The 25587-nt window shown below is 42.7% G+C and overlaps 1 protein-coding gene across 6 annotated transcripts in view; it reads right to left on the minus strand.

Moving 5' to 3' along the window:
* LOXHD1 (lipoxygenase homology PLAT domains 1) overlaps window positions 1-25587 on the minus strand; it is a 142487-nt gene that overhangs the window by 32630 nt on the left and 84270 nt on the right. For 5 of the 6 annotated variants that reach the window (XM_030005443.1, XM_030005442.2, XM_030005444.1 and 2 more), the window contains 8 exons: window positions 24574-24690; window positions 20226-20388; window positions 17506-17660; window positions 16446-16655; window positions 14897-15020; window positions 10033-10241; window positions 5156-5341; window positions 2281-2408 (listed from right to left, as the gene is read on the minus strand). In XM_030005443.1, the coding sequence (XP_029861303.1) occupies window positions 2281-2408; window positions 5156-5341; window positions 10033-10241; window positions 14897-15020; window positions 16446-16655; window positions 17506-17660; window positions 20226-20388; window positions 24574-24690 (1292 nt within the window). Of the gene's footprint in view, window positions 1-2280; window positions 2409-5155; window positions 5342-7655; window positions 7732-10032; window positions 10242-14896; window positions 15021-16445; window positions 16656-17505; window positions 17661-20225; window positions 20389-24573; window positions 24691-25587 lie in introns of those variants that run through there. The other variant, XM_030005447.1, reaches the window with a different exon arrangement.

Here is a 25587-nt window from a genome sequence, read left to right on the forward strand (position 1 = left end):
TTTGCCACGTGGTTGCACCCCTCGCTGCTGGCGCAGAGGCTGGAGCGATTTCCGTGCGAAACAAAAGCCGGGGAAGCCTGTGCTGTTAACAGCTGGATGAAGACTGGTGGGAATGGGGTGGGAAACCAGCAGAATATGTGTTGGGGGACATGCATGTCCTCTGCAGAGGGTGCTAATGAGATGATGAGAGCTCTGTGCTGTTGGAGGTGTGATACAGAGCACCTCCAGCTAGAGAGATGTGCCAGTACATCCTCAAAGAGTAGCACAGCATCCTGGGGTTATTAACTTATTAGCAGCTGTGTTTTACATATCCTTCTTCTTTATACAGCCCCAACGAGTTTTTTAACACCTTTTGCAGATCTTCTATTGGCAGAACACAACCCAAGCAACTAATAACATACAAACTGTGTGGCTCTCCTTTCTTGCGTTTTCATATCCTTATATCAGAGACTATCCATCCCACCCATATAGACTAATCTGATGTTTTTTTATAGGCCACATAGTTTAGGGATATCAGTTTCCAGGTGGAGCAAAACTGCAAACCCTCTTTTGAGGAGCTGGAGATGTCTTGGACCCTTTTAGAGGTTTTTGGTTGATGTACCCTGATGTGAAGTCTGCTTTACTTTTCAATACAAACAATCATGGTCCATTTTCCCAACTACTAGAATTGAATGTTGGGCTTAAAATAGTGGGAGACAGATTAGTTTGGGATTACCTGGGGTCTTGGAAGGGGGATGTCACCGATAGCCAGACATGCTGGTAACGCAGGTGCATTGCCCCACACATTGGATGTCTCTCTGTGATGGAGAGCAGGTCCAAGAGCTGTGGTTTTCTGTGAGACTCAGCCATGTTTCTCATGGAGATTTTAGTCAGCACCACCTCTGCTGCATTTTTTTTCAGAGCAAACAAGGCTCCTGCTTGTTACTAACTAAACCCATGAAAGTTTCGAGCATAGCTGAACACGCTTGCCCAGACACCCACTCTGCTATGACAGCTGCAAGTAAAACATCCCCTGAGCAAACACCTCTATGCAGGGAGCCTTATCTTCAATTATCCAGCCCACACGTGATATGCAAAGCTGCGGCGGAGGAACTGCATCGCCAGGAGGCTGGGGGAAAAGTCCAGCGTCACCTCAGCAAGCTGAACTCGAACTGTGTGGCCAAACGCTCCAGCTCTCCTGACGCTCTGTAGCTGCTTTGCTGAATAAGATCAGAGGTAGTCAATTAATTAAATTTAAGCCTGACTAAAGCAGTCTCTAAAAGATGGTTAGTGCCATGTTCATTCTTGAGCATGCCAAAACTTTCTGTACCGAGGTTGGTGCTAGAAAGGAACAGGAAAGCGTTAGGAAATGAATTCGTGGCACGTGGCTTTTTTTGGCTGACAGAAGCGCTGGCGTCAGACTAGGGTTGCAGTGTTTGTTAGCTGGTTCTGCTGAAGAAAACATGAGATTTCACCTTTTTAGTAAAATCAGAGCAGGCAGCGCAGCACTCCACGCGGCTCTCAGCCCGTTTCCATCTCTCTCCACCGTAAGGCCACATCTGGGCAGACAGATGTCATTGTGTGTCCCTTTCGTGCCAGCTGCAGACAAGCCAGCTCCAGTTCCAAAACCGCGCGGTTACATTAGCATGGCACAGAGCCCGAGCTAAGAAGCCTGCTTCTCAGCAGGGCCCTCAGCTTACCAGCTCAGGTTCTGGCATCCCTCCTGTGGCTTCTGGACCAAGCTGGCTGACTTCTGGCCAGCTCAGCGAACAGGAGGAGCAGACGGAGGAAAGTCAGCACCTTCCCATCACAGGCAATTCCCAAGGCAGGTGCGTGCCTCTTGGTTTGTCTTTCTTTCATCGTGCAGTTACTCATGTATCCCCATTAAATAATGTCTAAATTAAATTACTTATTCTTCCACAAAAGATGTGTTTTGCTGAAATTGCACCTGTGGATTCAGGCAAGGTCCACAGTTCCTCTTGGAGCCGATGCAGGACTTCACAGTTCATATTTTTGTTCACAATACTTATCTCTAAAGCCACTGAGGAACAGGGTAAACAAAACTTCTACAAATGACAAAGGATGGTTTCTCTGGCTACACAGTGCTCTCCTTTCCTCTGCTCTGCTAAATAAATTACAATAACACTTACAAGGGGCCCAGTTCTGAACCTATAAAGTCAATGGGAGTTTATCTTTGTGTTTCAGTGGGAGCATGATCAAAGCCTCAAGTGTTTCTTGACTTGATGCTAGAATCTGTTATCACTCCACTTGTAACCAACAAAAATGACAAAGTTACTGTACCTGTCTCCATTTTTTTCCAGCTGCATCTCCTCAGTGTTCCCATTGGATCCAAAGACAGTCATGAAAATACTGGCGTCGGTACCGCCGCTTTCGATGTCTCCAGTCACAACCGTGACTTCGTAGAGGATCTGGTGAGAATTTGAAACAATCAGATCTCATTCGAACAGCTGTCCTTACCCCATGCAAAAGCCTGGGCAAAAGGCTAGACAGGCTTTGCAAGAGATTTACTTCTTTGCCAGAAATGGTTACAACACAACTTCTTGGTTTCTCTCCACACTGTGGTTCTTAGAGGCAAAGTTAGAGATTGAAACTTGCTACGGGACCTTCCTTTTTGCCCCATCTATGACTTTTTCTGCAGATTTTCTCAGCCTAGATAGACTCAGAGAGACACACGTTCATTTTGACAACCATATGCTTGGGGAGTGATGAAGACCTGGTAAACTGCTTCTCCACGGGAGTCACAACCTTCACATCAGTGGGTAGATCTCCAACCCTCTGCTACTGGCATCTCCTCTCGGCCACCTCCCAGCACTCCAGACCTCCGTACCGCACCAAACTTTTGCCGTTTTTAAAAAACATCTCCTAAAGTCACAATTTTTTCTTTCCCTTGACCGCAAAATGTTTCCCCGAAGTGTTCGGTGTCTATCTGGGCAACATTTAGTCCAACATCGCTAATAGTTTTGAAGTCTATACATCTGAACACTCTTTACAGAAGAAAAATGCAGCTATCCTATTTCCCAGTGGGATACACACCTCTGCATTGAATGCAGAGTGTTCCCAGATCTCATACATTAAAGGTATGCCAATTTTTGAAAAGATGTTTTGCATCATTTTCACTTTATTAGCCTAACTTTGCTCTTTTCTCCTGACATGTGAATAGTAAGAGTCAGAATAAAATATTTCAAAAGCGTGCAAGTCCCAGTGGCTGTCAGTGGCATTAAGACTTTTCAGCCACTTAAACGTTTTCAAGATCATACCTATGGTAACAAGACCTCTAGATTTAAGAGGTGGAAGGATATCAAGAAACAGACCCAACAAAACTTACTTCAAATAGTGCACTGCTAGGCAAATTCTATTGGCCTGAATTGTGATTGCCACATAAATAAACAGGGCAAAAGAATATCATCATAGAAAAATTTTTTTTTCATGTTTTTTCAATTCTGAATAACCTGTCTATCACATATTCATCCATGCACATTTTAAATCATAGCAAAACATCATATTTGCTATAGGTAGGAGAAAAAAAACTCTTCTACCAATGCATTAAAGGTTTTCAATGACTGTGGTGGACATTGACTAGTTTCTCTACGTATGGGAAGTCAAATACTCAATTTAAAGCACAAAAAGGGAATATCAAGCCAAGAAGAAAATTAAATTGAAATGGGTACATATGGCTGTGCAAGAGTCAAGCAAAAGCAAAACAAAAAAGCATTAACTTTCCCAAAGATGTTAAATGTATTAGTCTTCTTGAACTCTAAAAACAAAATTTAAAATCAGTTTCTAACTACAGCTGTTTACGAGGGAACAGTCCCAAATTCCCTCAACTAGGAGACTGATCAGAAAGTCAAATGCGCACTTCTGATTTCATGTCTCAAGTATCTCCGCTGATTTCCTTCAAACCTTTCAGTAAGTTTCTGGTCCAACACCATAGAAAAAAATTAGTTAGATGTGTCTATTTTTGGCATGCTTATGAAAATAAATAGTCAGGATTGGGCTTTTAAAGGAAAACTGAACATCAGTCTTGATTAACATCCACTTCAATCTACGGGCAAGCCATCAGCTCACCAATAGAAGCTTGGAAACCTTATCCGGGAGGTTAAACAACTGATAGGAAGTTTTTAAGAGATTAGGTTTTAACCTTGATATTCAGTCTGAGGGAGGGTTTTTCCCTCTTCGGTCGATTCTACCACTGAAACCTGTGTTGAGTTGTTGAATCCTTCACAGATGCTAAAAATGTTATCACATTTTAGTGTGTCTGGGGAACAAGAAAGATTTCAGGAGAGTATCTTTAGCTTGGGAATCAAGAGCAGCATAAAGAAAAATTAATGTACTATGAAAGTGTAACCTCACTGTAAATAGAAACACATCTATAGAGATTTTAAATTGCCATACAGGTATTAAACACAGTATTATTGTCCCATTCATCCAGACTGTTGTTTCTGTTATAAATCTTACATCCAAAATCAGCATAGCTCAGCTTTCCAATTTGTACTTGCTTGAAATATGGCATAGCACACATTAGTTCAAATTTCATATATATGGATGAAAAGACTATATAGTTTTTTTCATTGCTTGTTCAACTTTAATCAGTTATTCATTTCAAAGATCAAGCTTACCAATGTCTCCATGTTTTAACAAATTCCAATTATTATTAGTTTCTAACTGAATTCAGTTTCCCTATCCCGTATCATAAAAGCTGATATGTAGCCACACTATGCAGAGATTAAAAGATCTCCATTATTCTAATTTGATGAGTTGTTAGAAGTATCTCCTCAAACAAAACACAATGGAGTTAGATTGCACCAAGGTGTTCACCCTGCAGCTACTCCAACTCCATGGGTGATGGCAGTGGGTGCTCCAGGTGTGGTGACAAAGTGAGGACATGCTGCTGAACCGCGTCCTACCTGCTCTGCCTTGCCCTCTTGTTCTGCCTATGCCATGGCTGCATCCAGCCAGCGTTATTAAATAGCGCTCTAAGTGGTAATGATGCTAAACCATTCCTAAAGGTTTTGCTAAAGGGATAACAAAGAAACCCTCTGCAAATAAAAGGCTCAAACCACATGCAGAAGTCAACGTATGAGAACTGCTGACACACAACCTATATCAGCACAGGGCCATGCAACAGCTAAAGATACAAGATGAGCCTAGAGCCTACCTTGAGGCCAACGTTAACGCAGTCCGCATCCAGGATGTTGAGGATTCGTGAGGTGAGTCCATCACCTTTGTCTCTGGCCAGCCAGCACTTACAGACAAAGTTATACATGACACCTTTGGTGGGCACGACAATGGTGAGCTCTTCCACCAGCCAGCAGCTCTCAGGAGTAGCACCGTCGTGCCCCACCTGTGAGAGTCAGCAAGAAACCACCTGCTTGTTAAAGGGGATTTCTTCAGAGGAGAGACCCCGATCGGGTGTTTTAACCAGTGATGAAGGACTAAGAGTGTTGACGACATACACCGTCACACAAACCACTTCTGCAGTGGAATGGAGGGAGCTGTGAAATCGTTCACGCCATTGCTGCCCAACAGGCAAGACATCAGCGTACATGGCAGCTGATGTGGGCAAGGAAGCTCAGGCCATCAGCTGCTGAGCATGAGGGAAGGCTGGACACTGCCAGTCCCAAAAGTAAGCAAGGTAGACTGAACTGACCTACATGAAAACACGTCCAGTCTCTTACTACTCTACTTCTATTCCATTGATGTCTATCTGCTAGTTTGCTGATCCCTGCAGGCCCATTCCTCCACCTTTCCAACCCCTCCACTGCTGTTGCAATGCTTAGAAGCGACTATCCAAAGCTTCGTAGCCAATAGGAAAGATGCAGCTACGCAAACGCCCACATGTATTATTCAAGCACTCCTTCCCTCACAAATCCACTTCTAAGTCAACTATACGTATCAAGCTGTTTCTCAGCTTCCCATCTCCTTAAACTGCAAAAGCTCCATGTTTGTACATATAGGAGCCAACAGATGGAGCTTACATCTGTAGCTGGTTGATTTTCAACGACCATCTCCTCCAAGCTCAAGAATGGTCCACCCTGGAGAGCAAGAAGCCACACAAGAGTGGCAGGAAGCCTGCATGGATGAACAAAGGGCTCCTGACAAAACTTAAATGGAGAAAGGAAGAATACTAGAGGTGACAGCAGGGACAGGGGACCTGGAGAAATACGGAGACACTGCCCAAGTGTGCAGGGATGAGGTTAGGAAAGCCAAAGCCCACCTAGAGCTGAATCCGGCAAGGGCCGTGAAGAGCAGCAAGCAATGTTCCTAGAGGTATATCAGCAGCAAAAGGGTGCTGATGGTGCAAACTTCTCCAAGAAACTGCATGTGTCCCTCTTAAAGAACATGGGCAATTAATGATGGGGCAGACTTAAAAGCATAATTATGTATCCCAGCTGATGTATGAAACTCAGTCAGTCAATCAGTCATTCCAATGAGCTATCTGTATATAAAAAGTTAAATAAAAGAGCTACCTGCAGTTCATTATTTTCAGAGCAAGTGTTGTCTTTGTTGATACTAGGCAAATGAGGTCTTTAGTTCTCGCTGGTTTTGTTTTTAAATTATTAGGATATTTAGGGTTGCTCAGAAAATAATTTTTAATAACAGGTTCATCTGGGGTGATATATCTGTGGTATCTTCCCCCCCCCCCACCAAAACAAGTGATCTTTTTTATCTGTCTCAGCCATCACTGTTATTAGGAGTATTATTACTATACTAATGTCTGTGCAGCTGCAGAAAATTAGAGTTAACCACCAGGGAAATTCAAGTCTACAATGGATGCATTAATTCTCAGATTCTTGGGGTGTGAGGTGAATGGGAATATAACACTTGCCTTCCCATTCCCTCTCTGCCAGCTTGACTGCCCTTGTCCAAAACCAAAGCCCCTCTGAGACTGCACACAGCCCCTCGAGACCTGTTGCAGGACGGCACGGATGAGGCGGTGGGGAAAGTTCAGGCAATGGCTCTGGAGTGAAGCAGGGACAGAGCAGCCAGAGGAAAAATCCCGATGAGCCCATGAAAGTCTGCTGCTCTTTTGGGTTCGTTACAGCCACCTCCCAAAGCCTCATTCCCAGACATTGCTAGGCACCAGATTTTCACAGCAACCTTTAACTCCTTTAGTATCAGTGACTGGCCAGAAGAAAGCATCCTGCACATCCAGCTGCCTTGGAAAACCTGCACACAAGCAGATTTCCAAGGGCTCCAAGAACAATGTTGTAAAAATCTGGCATAAACTCATCCAGTGCTGAGTCTTCCGTATGGCTGGTCTTTTAGAGCAGAGCACTGGGATTTGTCTTTCAATTCCAAGCAAATCTTTAGCTAGACCATGCCAATACAGTGACTGATCCAAAGCCATGGCCACACCAGCAGCGTAGCCTGGGCATGCCTACCAATATCACAACAAGTTTTTTGGGCTGAGACGTTTGGACTAAGTTAGAATGACAGAATTCCAAAGGCAGCTTGGTCCTTGGGCTGCTTGAAAATCTGTGTAACTCATTCCCACCGGCCTTGAGGGACTGTTGAGTACTTCACATCACCAAGACTAAGATGCACAATTCGCACTGAGCAGCTCACAATCACTTTGAAACCAAACGCAACAGGGGAAAATGGGAGAGAATTTGAGTGGTAAACAGAAGGAAAAGATGCCAAAAAAATGGGATTACTTGCTTATTCTGGAAGGTACAGAGAATATTAGAGAGACCTGAGGGTCTTCCAGGATCAGGTCCCTAGTCAGTGAGGGAATGGACTTGCAACACTTTATACTCCACCACATTTTACTCTGTGCTTGTGATGGTGAAAGGCTCTGAACCAGAAGTGGTTTAGAAGTGCAGACCAATGCAGGATTCTTCTGAACACACCTCTGTCTCTCTGCAGCAACAGCAGTCTAGGGACAGAGATACTTTCATTCATTAGGAGAAGAAATTTTAAAACTTGTTTTAAGAACACAGTATAAAGTGCCTATACCAAATATGTTGTATTATTTATTTTCATGTCAGCATGTCTATTAAAGTACACCAGTAGTAAATCTTATACCTGTAGGCTTACAAGACAGGTATAAATGGGCCCCCTTCAAATTACTTCATGTTCCACTGTTTCTGCTTTCACTAGAGTATATTTGCAGCAGGAGAATAACACCAAACTAGAAGTGGTATCATGCTGCAAATCTTACGATCCTACTAAATCCTGCAGTCTGCTACCTTGGTTATACAGAGGGCTTCGGGAATCTTAATCCCCATGCTATGCTATTTTCACATGGTAACTGATATTCGGAACTTCTTGCCTTCCAGAAGCAGCCAAATGCCAAATCTGAGAACGAACTGTTCCTCACTTTTCCCAAGTAGATAACTAGCAATTTTCTGCAGTGTCCCTGAACACTGCAATTTTCTACAAGGAAAATATGGACTGATTCCATGGCAACCACAGCAGACTGGCACATCGATGTCATCGCAGGGGTGTGGATCAGCAAGAAGAGACCTTCCAAGCAGAGGGCACTGCATGAAGGAAGGCAGAAGGCCAGGAGCAGATGGCTTCTCCAGCCACGAGCTGGGGGGTTACAAACTAAAAGGGAAAAATGAGCAAGAGGTGAAGCAGTAGACTGGTGAGATCACTGAGGATAGGGGTGAAAGAGTGCAGAAGAACGTCACACAGCTTGAAAGCTATATGTTATTACTTTTTCTAACTCCCTGCATTTCATTTGCAACTTTTTTCTCTTCTTTACCATTTGTAATCCTTTCCAAATTATTTCTTTTCCTTGCTTCTATTTCCAAGTGTCTCGTCCTATTTTCTCCTATTCTCTGTCCTTTCCTCACCCTACTCACTGTGTCTTTTCCAGCATCCTATTTATTTCTTCAGCTTGCTATTTCTGTCTCCCTGACACTGAGGTGTTATAGAGATTTTTTCCTTCCTCTCTGTCCCAGCCCATGGCTGTTTCCATGTGCACACAGTCTGGAAGAGAAGGATTTATGTACTTGCTTCACTTTCAAAGTTTGACCTAGAGATGGCTAGATAGAAAGTGCCACTAATACTCATAATAACCAGGCACTTGGAGTGCATTAAGAAAATGGCTTGATAATAAACTCAAATCTAGTATGGAGACTTCTCAAGGTGTGAGAATCCATTGCTTAAATGAAAGCTAATGGGAGTGCTTCAGTCTATCAGCTGCTGCAAGAGGACGTACAACTGCAAAGTTTTTTTAATTAGTTAGGATTTCTACATCTTTTTTTTTTCACTCAACTCCCTGCAAACACACAAGCATGCGTATCAACAGGTAGGTTTACTGCAACACAGGGCATGGGGTAAAAATAAAATTAAATAGGATCTTGGAGTCCTCACATGCTGCGGGTTTCAGCACTTGAGGGGCTGGAGCAGGCTTTCAGGAGATGGAACTGCCATATGAAACAAGAATGATGTACACAAACGCTCTGGAAGATTCATGTGAAGTTTAAGCTCAGTGATGGAAAGTCTATGCAAATTCTGTCTCCCTGAGCCATAGCAGAAAAAATGGCTCCTGTACTGAAATCTATTTGTGCACGTTACTTATGAACGATGATTAATTTTCTTCTCTAAGCCTGGGTCCTCCAAGCTGTGAAAACAATTTTCATGTTTAGCTAGAAAATTATACAAGATGTGTTTCTCACTGCAGGCACAATTTATGAAACCCAACTGGAAGTAGCGTAAAAATCAACTAGGAAAAAGACTGATGGAGGACTGCATCCTGGGAACCTTCACTGCATCTGTCAATAACAGGATTTGACTAAGACAAAACAGTGCCAGAGATGGGACAAAACTGGGACATGTTACAACTTCCTTATAATTCAAAATTATCTTCTGCCTCCCAAGGATCTTGGTATCTTTACACGAGATATAAAGCGTACTTATTTTGAGGTTCAGACACATGTGAAATCTCATTAGCACATCCCTGTTTACATTCCTTTTAGACCCAGGTGTCATCCCTTCACTGCTAAGAATAACAGGAATATGTGCTTTCTTTGGCCACGTATTTCATGTGCCTCCAGCACTTGCGCTGCATTCACAAAGTACCTCCACTTTTTTGATCTCTCCGACATCTAGGCCCCAAACAGAGAATTTCTCTACAGAACCATCTGCAAACTCGTCTTTTCCTTCTGGGAGATCCAGCCACAGCCTCTCCGTCTGCACTTTCTGAGGACCCATGATGATGATGTATACTCGGCTGTCGGTGCTGGAGTCATATTCCGTGCCCGTCGTGACGGTGATGTGGTACGGGATCACTGCAACAGACAGAGGTTTAATCATCAGGAAACCCACACGCATACGCATTTACACGAGACTTCAGAAAACCAGGGACTCGACTCATCAGAGGGAGCGGTTTTGGACGGTAAATAGATTCACATCCCATTGAACTCATTTGGAGAAGGGATAACACCACGCTGCATTGGGCTACAAATGTGCATGGGACACTATTTCCCTATACACACTTGGGACAGAATTCTGCAAGGGTTAATCTCCCCAGACAACCCTACTGGCTGCAAGGAGGTTATAAGTCCAGATTTCTCCCTAAGAGATGACAGAACAGCAAAGGGTTTGAATCCTTATTTACACCGAGAGGCCTTCCTGAAGATGAGGCTGAGCACCTAAATCTTAAATAGGCTATTAGACCAAAGTGATCTTATGCTCACCGTTCAATAAAGGCAAATAAATCTGTGCTGGCTCCAAGGTAAACTATCACTGACTGAATGTCCCAGTACAACTGCAAATGTTCTCCTTTGTGCTTCATTCAGGGATTGCTGTGATCTATGGGACAGCTCAGGGTTTCAGCATCCCTTTGCAAATTCAGGCAACCTATGTATAATCCTTATCTTAAAGGTAGGTCACTCAATGATTTTATACATTGCATAGTAATATTGATTAGGAGAAAATCTTTCAGGCCAAGGCTTGGGACTTAGCAGGTTTTTCTGTGGTTTTCAGAAATTTGTGTTCAGCTGTTAAAAGAGAGGAAGTGCCAGACTGTTTTTCAAGTGCTTTCCAAAAGCTCATTTGGGTAAGCCAAGCGGGCGGTGCAGAATTAGACACTGAATACTGGTTTGATTTCTCAGAACATTTGTGCAGGGCTGTTCAAGCCATTCTGACAAGAGTCGGAGCTCTGAAACTTGCCTTGTCACAGACTCGAAACTCAGCCTGGCTTCATCATCATTTTTTCAATTTAAAAAAAAAGGTCTATAAACCTTGACAAAAAAACTTGGTTGGCTTTCAAATCATCTGGGATTGACATCTAGTTTTGGTTTATGATGTCTAACAACATTTTTGGGGTGGGGCTTGTAGTAGAAACTCACATCAAGCTCAGAATATGTGTGCAATATCAGGAATTCACGCTGACCAAATCTGTTCTTACCTCTGGACAGAGCAGAACCCAAAGAGATTCATTCAGCCACAGTTTGAGGATTTTGTGTACCAACACAAAATGAACTGGTGATTAGGCAAGACTTATTCTCCCCTTTATGGTATCATTTACATTTCAGCGTGCACATCAGCATAATGATGTGTAATGCATTCTTCACAAAATAACCACTGGAGCTGCTGGTATTAACATTAACAGGAGAAAGGGTCTAGCTGTAGGCAAGACAGATTTTATGAGAATATGTTGAGGGGCCATGTTTAGAACAGCTCCAGACTACTCTTTTAAATAAAGTACATTTTGAGTAGGGACAAAATTTTCTTATATACAGTTTTTACCCTGTTCTCCTGTGACAGACTAAGTTCACAGAGCTACCATCATTTCCAACTGAAGTTGCACCCTCAAGCCAAAGTACTTGAAACACATATATAAAAAGTGAGAACTATGAGGAATTGTTATAATTTCCCTCTTTAAATAATGGATACGGAGACATAGAGTAGCTTGCTACCAGACACCAGGAAACAGTTTGCTGTTCTTTCCTTTAAAAACCAGAAAAGCAATCCTTTAAGTTGTTTATCTCCCTTCTCCATTGTCTCCCTCTTTCTCTGGGACTCCACAGTTCTACTTCTTCAAACCTGGGAGAACGCAAAACCTGGGCGCAGCAGGACACCACAGGTTCTCCAGCCCATCTCTCTTTGCCCCCCGCTTCCTTGAGTCCCTGCGCAGAGCTCAGGCTGTTTGAGGGCACATGTCCCCCTCCCACGGGGTTGAGTTTCGTTAGGGATGGAGACCACACCATCTCTAGCACTTCTTTCCAGCATGGGGCAGGGTTCCCAGTTTGGATGCAAACAGGTTCCTAATCAACAGGACCTTTCTCTGTGCTCCGTCCTCACATCACCTCCTGCCCCTCAAAGGTATTCACCGTCTTGAGCATGAGAGAGTCCGAACTGGGCTGCCCAAATTGTGACTCCCTTTCCCAGGCAACTCCTAATACCGCTTCCCCTAATCAACTAATTAACAGCTGGCTTTTTCTCCAGCTCAGGAGGTGGCTATCTGGCTCACACAGTCCATCTTATCTGACATTCCTTCGAGATGCAGTTTTCTTAATGAGGCCATGTCACTGCCACAGAGATAGCGGTGATGACAAGCTCCAGGGCTCAGAGGAGAAAGACCACCCTGGCACAATGGGGATGATGGGAACTATCTTAGCTCTGCTGGAAAGGGGTTCTCATGGGAGATGCTGATGTTTTATCCATTATTTGTGAAACTACATGGAATGCCAACGTGGCAGATGTTATCCATTGTCTCACCACAGAAGTAATATCAGACGGAACATGGGAATCACTTATTTTTCATTTGAACACAATACGGGATTACAAAAGAAGGGTTGCCCCAAGACACATGGGTCGCAGACCAGGTTAAGCAATGTGCAGCATTGTGTCTGCTTCACAACTTGAAGGCGTGGGACATGCAACCCAGGTATCACATCACAACAAGCTACTGGGCATCAGCTGAGCTGCAGTAACCATTTGTATGAGTTCCGTTGAACCATGTCAGTAAAAGCTACCTGAAACTCCTAAGCCAAATTACATCATTTTACACTTGGCTTACTACGGAAGTTTAAGATAAGTTTAATTATTTTGCACTTGCTGTGGACTAAGAGCACATATACAGACAGTAACTGTGACTCAGCTGCTGCCCAGTTGTTACAACACAGTGTCTTAATCATACCTCTAAAATCTTAATCTAAAGCTAAAAGACCCCATGTAGGTTGACAACAAACTGTAGGTGCAATTTAGATGATAAATCATTGTCCTGGAACACAGAGGTGGTTAATCAAAAAGTATATAAATATAGAGAAAAAAGCTTGTGTGGTAATGAAGTTGTAAGGAAATATCAATGGACTGGGGAAGATTTCGGCAAAGGTTACCTTCAGCCGATGGACAGTGATCTTCCAGGCTTCCTTCACAGCCAGGACAGAAACAAAACCTGCACAACTTTCCCACTTCCTATTGGCAGCAGCCAAGCAAGATTAGCTTCCCTGCAGGAAAGCTGTCCTTTGCAGACACAGTCCGGCATACTTCACTTTTTATAATTTGCAGTCTAGAAAGAGATTTTTCTTTTATATTCAGCTTTGCTTTGTCTCAGGAACCAGCGCCTAAAGACGAAAATCTACACTAGAGCTATCAACTGTTTCCATTGGTTATTTGAGCAAGAACCTCAGTCCAGATTTCATGAATTCCTTGTCTTTCAGTGACAGTGCTTGCAGACCCTCCTCTTCTGCCCAATTATAAGACAATCCATCTTGTAGAAAAGAAAACTCGCCTGAGCGTTCCTAGTCAAAGCTTGTTTTCTGAGAGCCAAGAGACTTATCTGTGCTTTTGCTCAGCTCCCCATATCCCACTCCCCTCCCAACCCAACAGCTGCTGTGATGCAGCTACCTGTTGTAACGAAAAAAACCTGAAGGGTTCTAAAATAAATCACATTTAGAGTCATATTAAACAAACATCCTTGGTGATGAGGCACTACTAGCCTGATCCTGAAAAGGGGAGATGGCTTAAGCATGGCAAATAAGGTCTCAGGAAATTCAAAGCCTTCTTTGGTAACTCAGATCTAATATGCTACATGAAACATCATCCTGAGTAGGTCAAAGAGATATAGGAGGAAAAAAGCAGCTGCTATTAGCAACAAGAGCTACTTTAAGGAATCGTGCGGAAAAGAGCCTCTGATAATCCAAGGGAGGCTCTTTTGGTGTTAGCATGTCTGACTATGGTCCCTCTCACTGCAAAGAGCTTTGGATCCTTTGAAGGACACTTCAGACAAAATTATACAAAACTTGCATAAATTCTTCCCTTAACTCTATCAGACCCTGCTGTTCAGAGGGCAGTGTCACATCTCCTCACCTCTGAAGTGCTGTCTGCAATGAAGTTGTTGGTGGAGGAGAAGGAAAAGGGAGTATGATTCTTCAGGTCAGTGGCTTTCTGAGGTGGCCCTATGGATGTTGTTGACTAGCTCCTTTTCCACATTTGGTGGTGTGGAGGCACTCGTCTAACTTTAAGGGACACGACTTGGGATTGTAGTTGCCCATAGAGGTCCCCTGTGCCTTTTACCTCACCACAACCGAAAACAGAGTACCCTTGAATAACCACCTACCTAATGATATTGCCACATTGTCCAAAGCACCACACTGTTCGGAGAACCTGTGTCTGCTGGCAATGGAGAAGTTAATTCTGACAAGCTACAGCACCACAGATTTCCACAGGAGAGAAAGAAGAGGGTTGGAAACACTGAAGTTGCCGTGAACTTCGTGGCTTATCCCACCGTTAGGGTAGGAGAGCTATATAGGAAAAGCAACAAACATAGAAACTCAAGCACTGATCCAGCCTTTCCCAAAGTGGTCGCAACACATGGTGAAGAGAAGCAATTTGCTGTTCTGCCTCTCCCTGTTCTTCATCAGGATGAACACAACCTCTCAAGCACTGAAAGCCAAGAACACATGCATGCGTGCAATCAAACACGGTGCTCGCTCACATGATCCTTTCTCTGCCGCCTTGACCAAGCTGGATTTTTTCGTCTCCTTCACGTTCGCATTGCTGTCCTGACTCGACAGGCTGACAGACGAGCCATCCAGGCTGTTTCGCTCACCGTCATAGCTCTAGTTGGAAGGTATGTATGGGAGGGTAATGAGGTTGAGAACTCAAGTGTTGTCAGCTGTTCCCATGTGCCTCCAAGAACATGAGAATAAATCCCTGTAGTTTCCCAGGTAGCGTTTTGCTCAGTGTAGCTCAAATAAATGTGACTTGTAATTCACTGCAGGTCATTCGTTTACTTCATTGGTAACCTTGACAGGCTATTTTGGATGCGTGTTACAATAGAAGAAAATATAATGGACCTAATGGACTTTAATGGTGTGTTGTGACTTTTCTCTGCTACCCGCGTGAGCAAGAGCCACAGACAATTCAGATGGATGGGACAGTGCCAGATTTGCTTACCAGGGCACACACTATGGTGTCAGACTAATTGACCTGGTACAGGTCAAAGAGCGTAACAGGGAGAGTACTGCAAATCTGAATGATATGAAACATCTATTGTATTTGAGGAGTTATTGCAGATGCGTTCAGTGTTGTTGTCCGATAAATGTGAGGCTCTTGTGACACAGTCACGTAATTTTTAAAAAAAAAAAGTGATTAGCTTTCCCTCATTATGAATTAATATGAGCAACAGGGTAAGTGTGACCACAAGAATTCATAGCATTGTCTGCTGCAATTTTATGAGGGAGCATATGGCAATACTCATCCATGGTGTAACTCTTCTTACATCCATTCTGTTGTATTCAGGATGAGTCTGGCCCAATTTCATTGATGATAATTTTAGTGGTAACTGTCAATTAAAATGTCACTGTATTTTGCAAAGTGGACTCCTTAAATACAATGCACTTATAATCAGCTGCTTTATTATGCCTCACTGTATAGAAGCAATAGAGGTCTATTAATCTTGTTTCCTAATTTTAATTAGTGTATGTACCTCGAATTCCAATTAGCTATATTAGCCTGATAAAGCAACAGAGAATGTGCAAGTCGAAAAGGCATCTCACTAAAAACCATTTGGTGCTTTGAGTGGTAGCAAGGAAACTAGATTTTTTTATGTTTGGCATTGGTGGAAGAAGTTGCTGAAAAGATAAACTCATTCAGTCCAATGAGGATGAAGTCAAAGGACCCAATATTTTGGCTTAAGGACTTTGAATAGTGGGACCCATAACTAACCTACTTTGTGGGCACAACAAGGAGAGCAGCAGGGAAACATACTGTACTGTGCATCAGCAAGGTACTTTGACTCTCAGCTGAAGAGTTTCACTTAGACTCCTAGATTTTCCTGTTGAAATTGCAAATTACAGAGGTAGTGATACTGGGCTGAGAGTGGCCATACTTTCAGCACTTGTCTGAAAATCACAAATTCATTTTGGACAAGTCAAAAAGCATAAGTCCCTAGTGATCTGTCTTGGACTTCAACCAGATAGACAATCATTTTATATTTATTAGTAGCAATGGGTTGGGATCACAGCTTTGAGCTGTAACCGTACCTGTTCATAAAGCGTACGCTCTATCTTTTTGTCCTCCTTCTTTTTAGAGAGCCAGCGCTCGCACAGGAAAACGAACGACTCCTCTGTGGTCTCATCCAGGATCTCTACTTTTTCCAGGAACCAGTCAGGACTGAACATGCTATTGTCGTGACGAATCTTGATCTTGTACAAAATGCCAAGGTCCACAGCCTGTATAGTAAACGTATCCTCCTGCAGGGTGTTCAATAGCAGTTGCTTCTGTTAATGAGCTCTCAACAGATCATCTACCGGACAAAAGCAAACGGAGACTACAGAGCACAATACGTGTTTAAATTCCGTCTCACATGATGGTGTTTAGTTAAAAGCTTTGCAGCAGTCTATAGAGGCATACCTGTACGCTAAAACTGTTCTGCAGGGAAGCGTTTTGAAGTCTGCTTCTGCTATGAGGGGAACCTGCACAAAATGTCACTTTTTCAATTAGAATACTGAATTCCTGGAATTTTACATCCTGATTTTTAAGTCAAAGTATACTCTCTTTCTAATCCAGTTAGGTTTGTATGGGCAATCCAGATAAGACAATCTTTGCCATCATTATATCTGAGTATCTCCATATGAGGCCGTGAATATGACTCATGGACTGGCCACAGAGCATCCCTTTTGGAGTTATTTTGTCAAACACAGATGCAGTTTAGGTCCCATCAATTTCTTGTGCTCTGCAGTGAATTACAATATATACTATGTACATGCAAATCAGTTGCACAGAGGCTATAAGAATGAGAGACCTCAGGTTGTGTGTGCTCTCAAATCTGCAGCTAACAATTCAAGCCAGTTTATATGGACCAAGCTCATAATTTGTCTATCAGTGACTTTACAGAAACATCTACCCATTTGCTGCAGTGCCTGTCAGTTGTAATACCCAGCTGACAAAATCCATACAAAGCATTTTAAGAGGTAATGAACACGGTAAATGGAATCAATCAATTCATCCCTCACAGGAAAACTCAGCCTATAAAGACAGCCATGGACTTTTTAGGTTAAAGACTGTGAAATGGAAAGTATTATTAACCCATTACATTTGTACCTGTCCTCTTTCAAACTTGTTGAAGTTTGTTTCAGATTTGCTGAGTTTTCTCTCTCCTGTGTCCCCCAGATCTCCGTAGATATTTAGGAAAACATTAGCGTCTGTCCCAGCACCATAGATATCTCCAGTGAACACACTTATCTTGTACGTGTGAACTGCAGAGAGAAACAGAGGTGTGATTTCTGGCCAGATGAATTATCGAAGCCTATGTTAGATACTGAATTTACCTAAGAAAATGGTCCCCAAACTTTCTGCTCATCACTCAGTTCTTGGAGGTTTAAAATCCCATATGCTTTATCCTTCCAGGCTTCTGGTAATGATGCAAAGGTTGGGGAATCACTGGGCTGAAATTTGCTGACTTTCCTTTTTTTCCACCTAATCAATGCCTGTGCATTGCTTTGATCACATATTGAGCAGTTAAAAGTGCAAAGAATCATTATGGTTATTACTGGATACGATGTTGATAGAGGTGAAGGAACTCAGCACCTTTTCATACTGAGGCTCAAGGGACATACATCTGAGAACAAGTGATTCAGTGTTGTGAATTCTTAATACTCCATCTTCCATAAACAAACTCCAGGGATTCAGATGTGCAATTACTACCAGAGTTAATGGCATGTATGTCTATAAATTCCCCAAACAGAAAGAGAACAGGTTTCTGGGTCCTTTTGCTGAGACGGTATTTAATTAAGGAAGTGTTGGAGCTGTATTGTTTAAGTACCCTTTCTCTTTAGCTTGCTCAATGATGATCCAATAAAATCTCATCAAATCTTTAGTAATGTACTTTACTAACCCTGTTAAATACTCCTATTTTTATTTTGCTACTCTTTTCCCGATTACACAGGGAAAACAAACAGTTATCGAAAGCATCCTCTCCAGGAAAACAATTAGGGACTGTACAAGTCTCTGATTACCCCGGTAGCATACGAGCCCTAGAGAATGCCTCCTTGCAAATCCCAGGGCAATGCAACTGAGGAAGAGGCACAAAGTCTTAGTTAGGATTCTTCTTTGTACATTAACAGAAAATAGAGAAATCTATATTGTCTTTTTCTTCTGTACCTAGCTTTCCCTGTAAAACAGGGCTCCTTTTGCTTCATAGTCCATGAAAGATTTCCATCAGTTTCTCTAAGAAATGGATCACAGCCATTCATCAAGCTAGGTGCAATGCCAGGTTTTCTGGTTTGCCTCTTCACATTATGTCCTACAGAATTACAGCTTCATATTTGCAAGACAACTGCTACATTAGTAATGAAGGAAGCAATGCATATAGTCTAATAATTGGTCAATTCATCCCTCTCTGTTTTTTGCTTGCCAGTTTTGGAGACCTTCAGGACTGAAATGCAGTCGACTATATAAAAGATGATCCTCTGAATACCACAAGCTGATTTGCCGTTGCTGTCATTTACACTGCGTCAGTGCTCAAGATGTATGCGGATTCATAGAGATGCAGAAGATGTAATTCCAGTCCCAGGTATTTTGTATCTAAAGCAGAAGTTCCCAAACTTAGCCCTAGCTCCCAGCCAAAAGAAACCTTCAGTTATCAAAAAAACCCTATTTCATAGACTGTAAAACTTATTTTAAGGCTTTGCCTTTAGAAGGAAAAAAATGAGTCACCTAGGTTAGTTAACGCATGGTAACTAATGCAAGGTAAAGCAACAGAAGTGAGTAAGTTAAAGAAAATGCCATGTAGGCATCTAGCAGTCATGCCACTTACTAGTTGATATTAAAACTGCCTTTCCCTCTGCAGGAAAAAAATCTCCCATGGGCTGTCACGTACTTCCTAACAGGGGAAAAAGTACACCTGTCTCTTCTAAAGGCACAGTGCAAAGGCTCCAGCCTTCCTTACGGCAAGGCACCTCTTCGCTTGGCAAAGGAAAACACTTACAATCCATATAAATTCCACCCTGACAATGGTGTACTGTAAATGCAAATCAGACTTTGAGAGAAAAGAAACAGGGAGAGGAATGATTTTCTCTCTTGAATCATCTTGTTGCCAGATGCAAGAACTGAGAATGAAGGTGGCAGCTGAATTCAATTTGCTCTGCTCAGGATGTAGGAAGGTTCATGACTTCTCTCAAGGGCAGAGGGAGCACGGGGTGGGAAAAGGAGGTTCTAGAAAAAAGAGTTATGAACAGCTGGGCATACAGAGAGGCAATGAGTTTAGGATAAAACTTCAGTTCTTGTTCAGTTCCTTCATCTACCAGGAGGACCAAACACTGAATGTGAACACTTTATTCTCCTCCCCAGAAGCACTTTAATGAGGTGAGGGTGGCTGCCTAGAGCCAAATTTTTAGAGGGCATCCATATGTACCTGAAGAGCTGTAGGAAAAACAACTTTGGGAGGAAAGAGGAGCGTGAATCAGACTGGTAGGGTAGGAAAGGAAGGAGCAGAGTGCACAGGACAGGTGAAGTTGGGCAAACAAGTAAGGATGTTTGCAGAATCTGGAAGACAAGATTGAAGAATTTGGTTAGGCATCAGAGGAGACGTGCAAACTATGCCTGTGTGAAAGGGTGTCTGTGACAGGTTTATAAATGCCCTATAGGAAAATAATGGTATCATTGCACAAAAGTGCTTCAGGTATAAGAGAGGCCAGAGAAGAGGAACGGAAAGAAATGTCAACAGTTGTACCAGTGTTGCATTTGCTTGAACCACACATCCACAAGTTTTGTTCCAAAAAATCAGATGAACAGGTCCCTACCTACTCCTAGGATTGTATTACCTTCTAACGGGTCTTCAACTTCTTCCTCTATCTGCTTGAGTGTCCCGTCCTTCATGAGTTTTTCAGTAAAAATATCAGATGGTACCAGTTCTCTGACAATCTCGCCGTCATCTTCAGATTTTGCAAGCCATCTTTCACATGGAAATGTGACAGTTTCTGAGCCCTGAAGTAAACATGACAGAGATAATCTCTTCAAAATAAAGTGAACATGTTAGCATTTCCCCTCTGAAAATACTCTGACATGCAGGCAAGGATTTTCAACTCATGTATGTATGCATGTGTATGTAGATGCAGACCTGAAACAGTATATAGAAATAGATTTCCTCCAGAAAGAGGACATCTGAGGACTCTGAGAAGAAGCACTGAATGTGTAGCAGAGAACAGGATTCCCAATGGCTGCTTAAGACTGGCTGTATGATCCAGTAGATCTCTGCCCTTCCCAGTTTTCGATCGTGCAAATTCCTAACCCGGACTGCACCATTCCCACTGAAGCTGTGTTTTACTGAGACTCTGCAATCCTTCTTCAATCCTTACTCAGGGAGCATTCTCTTTGAAGTCAGTAGGGGTTTTATTCTGAGTCAATACTTCAAGATTTTGCCCTATAATTCTGTGACTCAAGCTGGTTTCCAGGCAATTCCCATACGTGCATTAAGAGGAGAAAAATAGCGATTTAATTTTTGATCTTTTGGTTTGACTTCACTTTGGTGGAAACAAATATGATTGCTTTCATCAAACAAACAAAAACAATAGAACATGTGTTTTCCACTTGGTAAACAAAATCAATCCCAGACTACTCATTAAGAACAGACTCCCATAAGGCCTCCGAGGTGGTAAGATGCAGGCAGTATTCTGTGTGCTGGGCACCCTAGGCTATGTCTCCATAAAGAAAGGGGCATGAGCCGTCATGCAAGTTGCAGAGCCCACAAGTCTGAACAGAAGAAAAAAAGTTAGTTTTAATCTCACCGTAACTAAATAAAGGAAGAAAAAAAAATGGCCCTTTCCTTACTGACAACTTCATCATTTCTCTCCTAAGTAGCCCAGGGACTTTCTGCCCTTTCTAGTACTCTGTGTGCCATCACTTTCACGTATAACATAAATATGAATAGTGTCCACCTTAATTACTCTCATGTAATTATTTATCAAACCGATACAGGGTCCTTTCTTCACTATGTTTACTATTTAAATCCTAAAATATTAATATATAGTAAAAGAAGGGAATAGCTCTCACTGTAACAACACTGAATGTTGTTATCACTGTGTACTACTGCACTGAGCAGCCTTGAGCTGCCAGATCCTGCCCTCCCTGACACTCCATCACTGGGGAGGAATAGGTTGTGCACCTAAGATTAGAGGTGCACTCCAGTCACTGCTAACCTGGAACAAACAGGTCACCGTACCACCACGCACAGATCCCAGACCAGTTGATCTGCTTGAGCTGAACCTCTCCAAGGGGCTTGTGTGACTTGAGTCTTGAGTCTGCAGCAGACTCAGCCTTTGAACCCACATAGCCCAAATCTTCTGCTGTCAATAAAACACCATTTCTTCTCCTCTCTGCTGCTCCCTGCAGTGCTGCTGTTTAATCCCAGACTTGCAATGTTTAACTCCGTAAGGCAGTATGAAGAATGACTTGTACAGAATGGTGTCAAACAAAACAGGCAGCACTTTAGATGTTCTCAAATATTTTACTTTCAAGTGTTATTTGTGCTGTACAAGCAAAATACAGCACCTAATGACCGGCCACACTACTACTTCTGCCTCCTCGTTTCTGCACGGCTGTCTGACCACATAACCTGTATTATCTCACTGTATGCTGAGCCAATGAACAGCACTTATCTCCCCACCTACAGTCTGTGAAGAGAGGGCTTTCCAGAACGATGCTTCAGTGCTGAAACTCTCTCCTCCTGGTAGAGATCCCACTTCAGTCATGTCTCTTGCTGAAGCTTTTAACTGCTCTTAAACATCCATAATGTTGGCTGTACGTGCCATTGATATGAACACTGTTTATTTGGTAATAGGATATCAAGGGACTTGAGTGCTTGCACAGTGGGGCATAATGTGCAGTTACTGCAAGAGTTAATTGTGTCATTATTGTTAATCACCATGTCATTGCCACAGTTTTTATTGGAGTTTCCTTGTTAGTGATTGCATTAATATTTAAGTGACATAAAGTGCACTGTTTTATGTTACCCACGGTAAAATCCTCTTGCAGCTCCGAACAGAATTTGTTTCATTAGAGTCTGAGTCTGGCCCTAAGCTAGAAGCAGGGTATGATAGTGTGCTAAAAGTCAGTGCTTTGCCCTTCTCCAAGTTGTAACAAATGAAATAGAATTATCAGATATAATTGGCATGCCAAGACAGAGCTTTATTGGCATGCAACAATCTTAGTTTCCTACCCAAGTGCTTTCAATTTAATCTGAAAAGTTACTGACCTCATTTTTCTTTTGCAGCATTACAGCTACATCTAGACACATCTTAGCAGTCTAATCAGGTAGCATAGCTTTTAGAAGCGTTGGCAGCATATTGCTATCCTGTGGCAGGTCATAATATCCTGCGGCTGATCAGCGGCATCATGCAGTGCTCTGCTTTCTTCTTTTTTCCCATGCCATAATCAAAAGATCAGCAGAATTGTGAATCTCTCAATTTTTAAGTTGTTCATGGTCTTCCTCCCTTCCTCCACCTTCCCAGCTTTCTCACCGTCTGTCCTTCAAAGCCGCTGTAACGACTGCAGAGCCGTGCAGCCCCGAGACCCTTCCTGGGCTAATGGAAGAGCACCCAACACGGAGCTCTCGGAAGCTTCCCAAAGTGCTCAGTTAATGGTAGGTGTAGAAAAGGGCAGCCCAGGAATCTCTTTTCCCTTCGTTTCCATACCTTTGTGCATCCCCCTCTTCATCTTCCCTAGCCTATGACCAGTAACAGTACCTCCGAAACCAACGTTCATTAGCCTAATGAAGCTGTACAAGGCAAGGGTTAGTCAATACACAGACAGAGGGTCTGAAATAACAGACTGGCAAAAAGGTGATCATGAGAAACAATCAAAGGGTATTGGCTTGTGAAGAAGCTTGTACGGGAGGATACAGGCTTGAGCATGATGAGGAAGGCTCAAGGCAGACCTTTGAGTTGATCGTGAGGCAAAGACACTAAAACATATCCTGGAAATTTTGAAGGAGGAATCAAGCAGGTTCACCATGACTGAGGAAGTCGTGTTTACACCAACACTTGATATTAGAAGTCACTTCAGGAAGGGGCAGACCTGAGCATTGAGGTGGAGATGAAAGCTGACCTCCCTTCGGAATAAGGGGAGAAAGGACAAGACAGAGGAGAGAGCCCGGGTGTTCCCAAACACAGCTATGGCTCCAATTCTGAACTGGTCCTGAAGTGGTGATTTTCTCCTGAACTTCCCTGCAGCCAGATTCATTCCTGTTCCTACAGCCAGCATCTGAAAGCAGGGCCGAAGCACAGTTTCTTATGCAGACAAGATCAAGATGACTGATATGGCTGCACTGCCTTAATCCTGTAGACATGAGCAACCAAAAGTCCTAGGACCTAATTTGACATTTTTTATATGAGCGATTCAGGGACTTGCACTGACAGACATTTTGCTTGTCTTAATTGTACTGGCTCCCTGCATTTATTTTTCCAGAATTAAGGGATGAAATTATTTCTTGTCCATGTTTAGCCACAATACTTTTTATTTTAAAATGGTGCACCCACGTCCTTCCCTGGGATTGTTCAAAACAAAACTACACATGAAAATAGGAAGCTTTGGCCTCTCATGTCACCCAAACCCACCATTATCTCAGTTAGCCTTGGGCCCTGCGGGATGTTCAGCGACAGTGGTGCAGTGCAGCACAGGGACATCTGCTCAGCCCTGTAATTTATTAGCTGTATTTGTACAGCAATGGGAACAAACTCGGGAATCTTCCCTCTCAGTCCAGCGAGCAAGTTATGATAATGTTGCATCCAAACCCAGCAGACAGATCACTCTTTCACACAAAAGATAAAGAGTAGCGAACGTCTCCAAAAGGTTGAGGAGCAACATCGCTGCTTTGCTCCCATCCGCTGCCAGGAGGAAATAACTCTATTCTAGTCAAAAGGTACAATGAGAACAGCATTTTTTTAAAAAGCAATGATTGCAGAGTATTATAATCAACATTTGAAGAATAAAACATGGTAATACATGTTTCTTGTCCCCAGATCTCCAAACTCTAGCAAGTTCATTAGTGTGCATTGTTCTTTAGAGAGCAATTTTTCACTGTTAATCACGCTTTGTATACAGAAGATGCACTTTGGGAAATGGAAGCGGCTGCTAATGGAAACATATGGCAGCGTTCTGGGATTTGCAGCCTACCTTTCCATTTGGTAAGAGTCTCCGAATCGTCACACGGTCCAAATGCCATCCAGAGTTCAGTCCTCCACCCTTGTGTCCTATGCGAATCTTTTCAATAATGTCACCAACATCCTCCAGCTACAGAAAAAAAAGAAAAAAAAAAAAAAAAAGAGAAAGATTATGGCATGAACAACAGGTGCCTTTTGAGGCACTACTTCTTTAGCTTATTTCATATTTTTCCAGTCTGTATGAAGTCCCAGGGGAGCAAATATTAGTGTTGATGCCAATTATGCCCTAACTTCCATTTTAGCTAAAGGGTTGCCCTGAATTTCTGTCCCCAAAATGGAGGGAATCTTGCTCTACACAAATTACCCACTGTATGAGATAGGTTTGGTTGCACAGCAGCAGTCCTGCATCTCAGGCTTCTCTGTACGAGTGGGAATGAAGGTAATTTTTTAGAAATTGCAACGGTGCTGCATCTTCAATTGTTCTTTTTACATCCCTTTCCTTTTTAAACACTTACATGCACTCTTATAACACTGGAAGAATAGCTTCGAGGTCAAAGTACAATATTAACAGCCTGGCATTTTATATTATCTCTCTCCTGCCACAGAACCCTAATGCCGTTCTGAGCAAGTCAACAGAATTGCTCTCATGCAGTGGCTACTGGTTTTTTTATGCCTCACCTTATTACTAGAGTAATTTGTAACCAGTTCATCACTTTTAAGTCACCTCCCTTCCAAAGGCTTGAACAGGAAAAATGATATTTGCTCCTAAGTAATAGCTTTTGGTTATTTCAGTGCAAGCTTTTGTATAGTTGGTCTTTAAAGAAAACAAGGCTGGCTGCAAACCTCCTTTGCATGTAGGAGAAGCACACTGAGCTGTCTTTCTGTCCGTAGGGACTTGGAGTCTTTTTTTTCTTGGAAACATGAGAAAACTGAACATCTCAATTCGCACCACTGGAGACTACTCCCTTCTTCTCTTCCCAGCTGACAGAATTGCCCCATACTGAGGCAAAGACATCAATAATTTTAG

This window comes from Aquila chrysaetos, chromosome Z, assembly GCF_900496995.4.
Source record: "Aquila chrysaetos chrysaetos chromosome Z, bAquChr1.4, whole genome shotgun sequence".
Lineage (NCBI taxonomy): Eukaryota > Metazoa > Chordata > Aves > Accipitriformes > Accipitridae > Aquila > Aquila chrysaetos.